Genomic DNA, 12,334 nt, shown 5'->3' on the forward strand with positions numbered 1-12,334 from the left:
CTGAAAGCAGTGCTAATGTGTAGCGCTGGCTCCTTCTGAAAGCTCAGACTCAGGCACAATGCACTGAGATGGCTGCCTACACAACAATATTACAGCTACAAAAATACATTTGTTAGTTCATGAATAAGATTTTAAATGGTAGAGTAAATTATTTGATATGTATAAATATCTACTGTATAGGGTAGTGATGAGTGAATCTGTCCGTTAGCTTCGCTGAAAAATTTGTGAATCTTGTTGCATGCAACCATTTTTTCTGACGTGCATAATTTTTTGGCACGCACAACAATTTCTTTTTACACACATGATTTTTTTTGATTCATGCATGCTTTTTTTTTGACGCACACAAATTTTTCCGCAACACATTTTTGTGCCCGTTTCGTGAAAAAAATACGCCAATGTCGAAACATGGAACTTTGCCACGAATGGTGATAAATTTTGCTCATCACTAGTAAAGAGGGTGGGGGGGGGGTGGTATATCGGTAGATAAAGACAGTTGCATTAAGAAACTGGTCATCGGGGCTATAGAGAGGAAATAATATTTGGCCTGTGGCTGAGGGTTCATAGTTCTCTAGCAATGTCCCCATTTATATTATATCTGCAAGGCCACAAATATTTCCTAAATCACAAGTGAGCAATAGTAGAGACAGAGCTTCTGTTTAGTGCTCAGAATATTAAATCAGTGGTGTATGCCACCTGAATACAAAACTATCTCCTCATTTTCCACAAACAATGAAATGCTGGCTTAGCACCAAGGGATAAAACCCGCACATTCAGCAGACTGGTACACAGAAGGCAATTCGAGATAATCCTATTATCCTACAGAACAATTTACATTTTTGGTGCAGACAATTTCAAACTTGTTTCTACATACGATAAACCATCTAAATCTAGATTGGAATACGAATCTGATGTTCAGTAGTGAACAAGTTGCTTCTTTTGTGTTAATTTTTTTTTATAAATTGGCTATGGAAAAGCCAGTTTCTCCTTGATCTTGCACTTTACCAGAGGGATTTAAAAAAGAAGAATTAGTGGTGCCTGGACTTCATTAATAAATAAAGAGTCATATTCTTGGTATACTCGCTACACTTGCCACTGGGTAGGAATAAATGATAATGACAAGCTGTAGCCTTGAGGGGCACTCACTATGTTATGCTTTGTAGAAGGAAGAAAAATAAAATACCTTATATTTTAAAGTTTCCTAACCCATAGAAAGGGATGTCTCCAGTCCATAGCTTTATTCTGTCAACTCCCTGTGCTCCTACACTACTTTTTCTGAAAGTCCTAAAGATAAAACTTTGCTCTCCCAAACCTGACCCACACCAGACGTCACACATTTAGAGGAAAGTCACTTGGTTTTCATACCCTTGCTGTCAGAATAATGCTTGCTCAAATAATTAACTTGGCATATCTGGTTGCTGTAATAGTCATCAATAAACTGACTGTTCTCATGTTCTGCTCATTAACCATTGCCCTCTTCCACCAGACTCTTTAGAGCAGCAAAGTTTTTACCTTCTGTATGTATGTTAGAATCACATGGCCTAGTTTTGCTTTTGGTGGGATGTTGATGTTTGATGTATTTTTTCTTTTTGTCAAATATGGCTACAAGGTATATTTAATTTGTATGACATGAGTAAATCTATTTGGTACTATTACAGTACTATGTTGGCAGTACATATGTACAAGCTGGATCTATTTACTAGGTAGCTGTTATTCAAATCCAGTAGGGGATCTTCCCTTATTCTGTAGAAAGTGCATGTATTGGATATGTAAATGTTTTCTAGTTGAAAAATAATCCATAAAAGTTTACAAGCCAAACAGGAGCTGCTGCTCATAAAAAGGTCACTGTATTATATAAAACATATTTGCAGCTCCTGCTCTTTGATTTGCTTTTTCTGATTTACATTTTTTCTATAAATGGCATTTTCACCTTGCATCTTCTTTTGTCTCGTTTGAAGGTTGCTTTGAATGCTGCATAAAATGCCTTGGGGGAATTCCCTATGCATCATTGATTGCTACTATTCTGCTGTACGCTGGGGTTGCACTGTTCTGCGGCTGTGGTCATGAGGCCCTCACTGGCACTGTCAACATCCTTCAGACCTATTTTGAAATGGCAAGAACTGCTGGGGACACACTTGACGTCTTTACCATGTGAGTCATAATCTGGAAGAATGCCTAATACCGAACACGTGTCGTATTATTTGTAATCCTCTTGAACTGCAGTAACTAAAGTGCACAGCACCTGGCTCACCACATTTGATGTCAATTCTTGTGCACTTTTTTTCAATGTGTGAGCAAATGATTCACAAAAAAACCCACCTAGGAGTTGTCTCCTAAGGAAGGCTCAGGCTAACCTGCAGATAAAGTCATGCAGATACTAGTATTGTAACTTACTTTTGAAATGAGAAAAGGAGTACAATTATATTTAAGTGCATATAGATCACTGCTGGCTTGCAATGGCTCTTCTAACCAAGTGACTACTCCCACACCATGTAAACATATGTACAGGTTAATGTTATCATTAATTTTGTATCTAATGTTACTTGCTTGTTTCATGTTCTTATATACAGAGTAACTACTGATTTGGTGACAATCAACAACCATTTGACCAGCATATAGGGCAAAATTAGCTCCCTGATTACTTACTGAGTGGAGCATTTCAAAGGCTGCATTTTAAGATGTGTCCGATTCAGTATAATTATGAGCATATATCTGGCAAAATCAAGTACCTGGGTGTCAGTAAAAGTATAAATCTTAATTGCAAAAGCACAGAACTGTCACGATTTTCACTACAAAAATAGACATTTATTGAATTAATCCAACATTTTAGTAAATGGTAACCTTCCTCAGGGACTAATCCAACAGATTTCTTTATGTTTGTTGCAGTGCTTTTGTGATTTATATACAGGTCCTTTTCAAAAAATTAGCATATTGTGATAAAGTTCATTATTTTCTGTAATGTACTGATAAACATTAGACTTTCATATATTTTAGATTCATTACACACAACTGAAGTAGTTCAAGCCTTTTCTTGTTTTAATATTGATGATTGTGGCATACAGCTCATGAAAACCCAAAATTCCTATCTCAAAAAATTAGCATATTTCATCCGCCCAATAAAAGAAAAGTGTTTTTAATACAAAAAAAGTCAACCTTCAAATAATTATGTTCAGTTATGCACTCAATACTTGGTCGGGAATCCTTTTGCAGAAATGACTGCTTCAATGTGGCGTGGCATGGAGGCAATCAGCCTGTGGCACTGCTCAGGTGTTATGGAGGCCCAGGATGCTTCAATAGCGGCCTTAAGCTCATCCAGAGTGTTGGGTCTTGTGTCTCTCAACTTTCTCTTCACAATATCCCACAGATTCTCTATGGGGTTCAGGTCAGGAGAGTCGGCAGGCCAATTGAGCACAGTAATACCATGGTCAGTAAACCATTTACCAGTGGTTTTGGCACTGTGAGCAGGTGCCAGGTCATGCTGAAAAATGAAATCTTCATCTCCATAAAGCTTTTCAGCAGATGGAAGCATGAAGTGCTCCAAAATCTCCTGATAGCTAGCTGCATTGACCCTGCCCTTGATAAAACACAGTGGACCAACACCAGCAGCTGACATGGCACCCCAGACCATCACTGACTGTGGGTACTTGACACTGGACTTCAGGCATTTTGGCATTTCCCTCTCCCCAGTCTTCCTCCAGACTCTGGCACCTTGATTTCCGAATGACATACCTTGGACCACTGAGCAACAGTCCAGTGCTGCTTCTCTGTAGCCCAGGTCAGGCGCTTCTGCCGCTGTTTCTGGTTCAAAAGTGGCTTGACCTGGGGAATGCAGCACCTGTAGCCCATTTCCTGCACGCGCCTGTACACGGTGGCTCTGGATGTTTCTACTCCAGACTCAGTCCACTGCTTCCGCAGGTCCCCCAAGGTCAGGAATCGGTCCTTCTCCACAATCTTCCTCAGGGCCCAGTCACCTCTTCTCGTTGTGCAGCGTTTTCTGCCACACTTTTTCCTTCCCACAGACTTCCCACTGAGGTGCCTTGATACAGCACTCTGGGAACAGCCTATTTGTTCAGAAATTTCTTTTTGTGTCTTACCCTCTTGCTTGAGGGTGTCAATGATGGCCTTCTGGACAGCAGTCAGGTCGGCAGTCTTACCCATGATTGCGGTTTTGAGTAATGAACCAGGCTGGGAGTTTTTAAAAGCCTCAGGAATCTTTTGCAGGTTTTTAGAGTTAATTTGTTGATTCAGATGATTAGGTTAATAGCTCATTTAGAGAACCTTTTCATGATATGCTAATTTTTTGAGATAGGAATTTTGGGTTTTCATGAGCTGTATGCCACAATCATCAATATTAAAACAAGAAAAGGCTTGAACTACTTCAGTTGTGTGTAATGAATCTAAAATATATGAAAGTCTAATGTTTATCAGTACATTACAGAAAATAATGAACTTTATCACAATATGCTAATTTTTTGAAAAGGACCTGTATATATATGATGCAGAGTGTACTATCTTTTATAATAACTCGCAAATCCTTATCCATTAAATAATAACTGTTTACAGTCAAATTAATTAAAGCCTATTTCTGTTTCCCAAATAAATAGCTCAACAGATAAAATATAGAATATTGCAGATTTTATTTACTTAGCTAGCACAAAAATATTGGAGAAGCTTGGTCAAGATTCTGCATGTTTTTTACCAATAGACATTGAATTGAAATGCAGAAGGGTGTCAAAAACATGTACAGTTACAGCAAAGTACATAATTGACAGTAAATGTAGTATTATGTTTGCATGATTAATGTCTCTCCTCCAGAATTAACATCCATATTCTCTACTTACCACTTAAAGAAAAATGTAAGTTCTATAGATTTTTGTCAAGTGTAATATGCCTAGACTAATGCATTGACTGGCAGCTTAATGGGCTAAGGGATAAGCATGTGATTAACACTGTTATATTCACGTTTCCTTAGAGAAACTTAAACCAGAATGTACAGTGCTGAATAACAATAGTTATTTGATCAACTGGCATCTTTTTCATTATTTCCACCTATACACAGAATTATGTCAGTCATGGCTTTATTAAGCTTGTGGCCAAGAAATGCAATAGTTTTACACAGTTCATTTATACTGTATGTTAGTACACTCAGGAAGAAAGGCAGTCATGTGGAAAGCTTTCCCTTCCTTCTGATAATTACAGTAGGCTGATTGTCTTTATTTACTGGAAATGTTCACTAGATATTGACCTGAACTTTGTAGACTATGATTTACAGGCAAATACTAGAGATAATTTAAGAATACTCCCAGAATTTCTCAGTGCTAATATAGATACTTCAATATCTTTTATAACCTTTTGACATTGTAGATTATTCTCATAATTACCAAAAATGCAACAGATTTTCCAAGTGGGGCATTTTGTCATAATGTACATCCTGTTTTCCCCTTCCATGCTTGACACAAATAGTACCGGCTGGTAAGGAGTCAACTTGTCAGGTGACCATGTAAGCACAGTGAGCAGTGCAATGGCGCCCCCTGCCTCACCAGTAGTTATGTCACTCCATACAGCCACCACGCTACAGTTATTAATTGATGTATGTTTAAGGGCATACTATTATTTTATAAATGCAACCTTTTAACTCTCTCTTATCCAGGCCCGGATTTGTGGAGAGGCCACAAAGGCCCGGGCCTAGGGTGGCACAAATTTGGGGGCGGCATGCCACCCCGCCGCACCAAAATCTCAAAATTTTGCTCCCATACGGAGCAATGGGGACTTCTCCCCACTGTTCCGTATGCAAGTGTGGCCTTCCGCGCGTGCACGCAGTGACCCGTTGTTCGCGCATGCGCACTCGCGGAGGGAGGTGGGGTGCAACTTGCGGGGGCGGCCACGGGGTGCCAAGACTGGAAATCTGGCCCTGCTCTTATATCAGTTTGCTGTTTTATGTGCACAACATGAGTTCTCTGCAATAAATAAAGTATTCCTAAAGACACAACACATTTAGTGAAACAGCACACCACTGGAAAAATATTGATTTAATTCTTAAAGAATAAGTAAAGCTTTTTTTTTTTAAATCTCTAAAATTACATACCTTTCTCCCTGCATTCATATTTCTCTATTACAGCAAGTTCAACTACAGCTCTTTAAGTGACTTGTCTAACATAAAGCTCTGACCCCTTTTGCTATCTGAGCACTCCTATTCTCTCTGACTATGATGACCTCAAAGAGGTGCCTACTGCGCATGTTGGGTTGATTCCAATTGGAGCAGAGGCAGTGAGCATGCCCAGTAGTGACCTATTTGAGGTCTTCATAGTTAGAGAAGTGCTCAGAAAGCAATAAGGGGTTAAGCTTCAAGCTAGACAAGGAAGTAACTAAATTAACTGCTGTTCAGCTGCTTGTAATATAGAAGCAAAATAAATCTGCTTGCAGGGAGAAAGATATTTTATTCTGGGGGCTGCAATTGTAGGGAATGTTAAAATAAAATGCGTACTTATCTTTAAAAAGGTTTAGCCTCTATTTAGCTTGCAAATTTTCTGGGAAGCATGGACCTCCAGCTTATTTTTAAATTTTAGTTCAGTGTTACCCATAGCTCAAAAGTAAAAGGTCCAAATCTGTTGCATTTTTTTGGGGGGAAGGTAAGTGAATAATCAAAAACAAATGATTGTGATGCAGACAATTAAAAAACCTATTTGTAAGGTTGCAGAATTACATACTGACCCTTAGAACAATGTGACAAGAAGCAATTTCTCTGCTGGCATGTTTCCACCCCAAAAAACTGCCCATGTTGTCTCAATCTGCGCATAACGGGAATTGCCCATGAATGCTGGTAAGTTCTTATTCAAAAATTCAGTAATGTGCATTTTTGGTCTGAAAAACCCCTGTATGAGTGATTATAGGCAACTGGCTAATGCAATTTTAGATCCTTCTCCCCTGATACAATAGATAAATAGATTATACCGGCATGTCCTACCTTTTATTTCATGGTGTATCTAATCTCCCCGAAATGCCATCCCACTGGTGAGAATGTAAATCGCCATTGGGATGGCATACGTGGCGCCACGATTACCCCAAAATCGCAGAAGTTGCCTAGAGAGGAAACTTCCACAGTTTCAGTGAAATCCCGGCGCTGCGTATGCATTATAAACAGGTGAAATATGGGGAGACTTAAGGGCATTATTGAGAGAACTGAAGGTATGCCTGCAGCTTGAGATTAACTCTTTACTAGCCTTTCCGTCTGCTTTAAGATTATGGGGATGGGTACAATATTGTCGCTTCCATATTTTTGATTCACAGTGTGTTTCTCCCCGTTATCTCACTGCTAGTATACTATTTGTTGCCTTTTCTTGTTTCCTTTTTTTCTCCCTTTTATGACTGTCATAAATGATTATGGAGGTCTCTGAAACTGTTTTCAGTTGATGAAACATGCCCTTAATCATGGTGCCACTGAGATGAAAGTGCAGGCAGTTTGATCTTTTAAAAGAACAGTACTGAAGGAGGCCATGAACTCATTTTAAGACAATTGTGACAGATTTTCTTCTTTTGCAACAAAAAGAAAAACTGTGACAAATATGAACCAAAACCCGCAAAGTTTTATTCATTCTTATTCTTTAGACATTTTTGGATTAAAGTAATGTTTTGATTAGATGTTGGACTACTAACAACAAAAATACACAACAAACTAAGGTTTTTAACAAACCTAAACAGAATAAACAAATAAACACATTAATAGCTAGTGTCAGTGGAGCATAAAAGTCCGCAAAAAAATCAGAGGTCACTAAAAATGTACCTAAAAAGTTCTTTGGCCCAGGTGTACAAACCCTGGGCCCGCCACCGATATATACACTGCCAATGAAAGTAAGCAAAATTGATCTCACCAATTTCGATGTATGGTCCGGGTGCTACCAGCCCCGAACCCGTAGCCTGGGGAGCAAATTAGAAATCCAAAGCAAATTACGGCTTCAGTCAGCACTCCGAACGATATATATATATATAATGTATAGGACCAAGGGTATTCCGGATAAGGGGTCTTTCCGTAATTTGGATTTCCATGCCTTAAGTCTACTAAAAAATCAAAAAACCACTAATCAAACCCAATAGGAGTGTTCTGCCCCCAATAAGGATTAATTATATCTTAGTTGGGATCAAGTACAAGGTACTTGGTAAAAAAAAATCAAGTTTAAAAATCTGAATTATTTGATTAAAATGGAGTACATGGGAGACAGGCTTTCTGTTATTTGGAGCTTTCTGGATAATGGGTTTCCAGATAAGGGATCCCATACCTGTGTGTGTGTATATATATATATATATATATATATATATTTATTTATATCACATCGAGATTTAGCAGTGTAGTACATATTAGAGAGGATTCAGTCACTGAATTCTAGAGGTAAGGAGCAGCAAAAAAGAAGATTATAATGTAAAACTATACAAGGGGAACTATTCACTGAACTATTGTTCGGTTGTTTCAAATAATCACATAAATAGCCCTTTTGTAAAACACTGTATAATATAAATAAAGCCTTCTCATAAAAAAATACACATTTTTGTGCTCACATAGGTATGTGACAATAAATCACTTATCAGCTGTTAGCTAGAGTAAATAGTGCTTACTGTCTCCAACAATAAATACTGGGATCCATGCTGTGGTACTGGCAATATAATTTATGTATATGCAAAGCCAAATAATAGGAAGCCTACTTTATACAAAGCTTGAAATAAGATATCAGGGAGTGGTACAATTATGCAACAATCAGCAAATCAACCTGTTCAGCTGGAAAATGAATGATGACTTTCCCAGAAAATGATTAGTTAGTTTATAATGCCACATATAATACTGTGTTTGTGTTCAACAATTCCTAAATATTAAACATATTTGATATGACCCCTTGACAGTAATCCTCAAGAATCAGACTAATCCTATTTTCTGCATGCTAAAAAAATAAGTGTAAGTATGATCCAATCACTAAGCTTGAATGTTAGAGATTTAGACCATGAAGGAGCTCTTTGTTGTTGCCTGACTTTTTTGGACCCCAGTGTGGGGTGCTTATTATTATTAGCACAACACCTTCTTTAAACATCATACTATAAAGGAAAATGTAGACTTAAAAGAAGTGTGACCTCAGTTAGTCATGAAATCTGGTTCTGTGCGTGTCCCACATGGAACCATCAGTTCTTAGGGGCACATTTACTTACTCACGATCGTTCCGACGGCGTCCGATTGCGTTTTTTTCGTAATGATCGGTATTTTGCGATTTTTCGGAAAATTGTTGCGACTTTTTCGTTGCCATTCCGAATGTTGCGCAAAATCTGGCGATTTTTTCGTAGCGTTAAAACTTAAGCAAAAAGTCTCGCCTTTTTCGTAGCCTTCGCGCCGAGTACAAAAGATTCGGATTCATTCAAGCTTCAGTATCGTGACTTTTCTTGGGCCAGGTTGGAGCTGCAGAGTGCCATTGAGCCCTATGGGAGACTTTCCTTGGGCCAGGTTGGAGCTGCAGAGTGCCATTGAGCCCTATGGGAGACTTTCCTTGGGCCAGGTTGGAGCTGCAGAGTGCCATTGAGCCCTATGGGAGACTTTCCTTGGGCCAGGTTGGAGCTGCAGAGTGCCATTGAGCCCTATGGGAGACTTTCCTTGGGCCAGGTTGGAGCTGCAGAGTGCCATTGAGCCCTATGAGAGACTTTCCTTGGGCCAGGTTGGAGCTGCAGAGTGCCATTGAGCCCTATGGGAGACTTTCCTTGGGCCAGGTTGGAGCTGCAGAGTGCCATTGAGCCCTATGGGAGACTTTCCTTGGGCCGGGTTGGAGCTGCAGAGTGCCATTGAGCCCTATGGGAGACTTTCCTTGGGCCGGGTTGGAGCTGCAGAGTGCCATTGAGCCCTATGGGAGACTTTCCTTGGGCCAGGTTGGAGCTGCAGAGTGCCATTGAGTCCTATGGGAGGCTTCCAAAATCATGCTAAGTCTGAAAGTTTCGCCCGCCGCTTACGAGCGTTCAATACGAAAAAGTCGCGACAAGATACGAGCGCATCGTAATGGCTACGAAAAACTCGCGTTTTTTCGCGCAAATCGTATTGGTAATGAAAAAGTCTCGACAATTTCCGAAAAGTCGTAAAGGCGCCGAAAATTTGCAAAAAATACGAAAAAGTCGCAAAATGTTCGTTTTCCAATCGGAATTTTCCCAATTCGGATTCGAATTCGTGTCTTAGTAAATGTGCCCCAAAGAGTTGTAATTGTCCCAATTCGGTTCGGATTCGTGGGTTAGTAAATGTGCCCCTTAGTGTTTTAACTGTAAGACCTCTTTCAAAAATTATTATTATTATTAACATTTATTTATAAAGCGCCAACATATTCCGCAGCGCTGTACTGACTGATTAATCAAGCCAGTCCTGCCCTGTAGGTTTCAAGCCCGGTTAGGAATGCAAATCCAAAAAGGAATAGATTTGTTCCAGGAAAAAAAGGGAAATTCTACCTACTGCTTTGTTGCTATGGGTTACTAGACCAGTAGCAAACATGATGATATTACCTTGTAAGTCTGTGTTATGCTCCTTTTAAGAGATCACAGAATTAGATTCATTTTCTGAAGATGTTGTAATGGTTAGTAAACTAATATGTTGCATATTATTAACCTTGAAGTATGTTGCAAACTATTTTTATTAGGTGTATCACTACATGTTTTGGGCTGTGTGCCTGAAATATATAGTGATACACTTAATAAAAAGAGTTTGCACATACTTCTGCCTTTAGGCACCCTCCATCTGTTTAAAAGTACAATAAGTACAATTGAGTGTGCACGGACTGGAGCAAAGGGGTATACCTGAAATAGAAGCCTGACATTGCAAGCAATTTTTATCACAAGTTTCACAGTTTCCTCCAACTATAACAAGTATTATAGGCAGGCCCGGATTTGTGGCAAGGCTACCAAGGCCTGGGCCTAGGGCGGGATAAATTTTGGGGCGGTGTGCCGCCCAGCCACATGTGGAAATTGCTGCCATATGGAACACTGGGGACGTGACACACAGAAAACTTCAGCACGTCCCTTCCCCTTGTGCTCCCTATGCAAGCTGCTAGGATACACATGTGATCCTGAGGGGGGCGGCTCCTGGGCGCCCAAAATAGAAATCCGAGGCTGATTATGGGCTTATGTAATATGAAAACACTGGGAGGGAAATTTATGAAAGTTTAGAATTGAATTTTTTCCAGAATTGGGGAAAATTGTAGCAAAAAACCCCCCACAGTCTTTATTCTCTTTTTAATGTGAGTTTTCCGAGAATGAAAAAATTTGGCAACTAAAACCTGGCAAGATTTTATATAAATAATGCACAAGTCAAGAGAGCTTTATTTTAAACAATGAAGCCCTTTTTTAAGTGTTTTTACTATAAAACATTATCAATTTTTTTTTTTTTTACAAAGGAACAGTGTGGTTTAAAAAAAAAAACAAAAAAAAACCTAACTAAAGTATAATTAATTGTTTGGAAGTAACACAGCAACCAATCAGCAGGTAGCATTTACTAATCACCTGTTTAAAAACATAAATAATATTGGTTGCTAAGGGTTCCTACTCCTGGGCAAACTTTGTGTCTTTAATTACATTTGGGGGGTAAAGTATTCCTGCATGCATTCATTTGTTAAAAGATTACAAGTTCTAGTTAGTACAATGATTAGTACAGAATCTGTAATATTTATAGTGGTGTCAAAAAATGGATTTTCTGTAACACTGAAATTTAATGAGCTATTGGTTTCATTTAGGAGTAGTGTATTGCCGTTAATATAAAAAAATCCTATTATGCTTTACTGAAGGGTATAATAGGATTCTTAATCTTCTCAAAAACGTCTGGCCAAATAAACAATGTTTTAGGTTTGTAATCAATATTCCAATCAGAATCTGTTCCTTGAACTGTATTTTCTATTGTCTATTAACTATTGTAACTATTAGCAGAAGCTAACTGATTAACAAACTTTTAAAAAAGTATGCAGTGCTTTGTGGGAAATGAAAGGCCTATTTACAAATCTGGTGTATGGTATAGTTCAGTTTTTTAAATTCAGATATTGAACCTGGCACTTCTTGCAGTAAAGTAGTACAGACATGAATAGTTGCTTTCCTATTGGCCCCACAATGATTATGACCCTTAATGTTGAACCAATCATTATAATTACAAGAAGTACATGTATAACATTATTCTGCATGTATAATCTCAAATCATCAAATTCGCAGGTAAAACTCAAGTTCAAATCTGGATGCCTTAGTCCATTAATAAAGTTGAAACATTTTACTAGTTTCAGTCCGGCTTTATATCATCAATCTCCTGTAATATGTAACAGCTCGGCAATAATCTTCCATTCCACCAAAG

General features: G+C 38.7%; 1 protein-coding gene across 2 annotated transcripts in view; it reads left to right on the forward strand.

The window, feature by feature from the left end:
• gpm6a (glycoprotein M6A) overlaps positions 1-12,334 on the forward strand; it is an 81,266-nt gene that overhangs the window by 44,637 nt on the left and 24,295 nt on the right. For both annotated transcript variants that reach the window (XM_031902348.1, NM_001079383.1), the window contains 1 exon segment: positions 1,956-2,148. In XM_031902348.1, coding sequence (XP_031758208.1) covers positions 1,956-2,148 — 193 coding nt within the window.

The sequence above is a fragment of the Xenopus tropicalis genome, chromosome 1, assembly GCF_000004195.4.
Source record: "Xenopus tropicalis strain Nigerian chromosome 1, UCB_Xtro_10.0, whole genome shotgun sequence".
NCBI lineage: Eukaryota > Metazoa > Chordata > Amphibia > Anura > Pipidae > Xenopus > Xenopus tropicalis.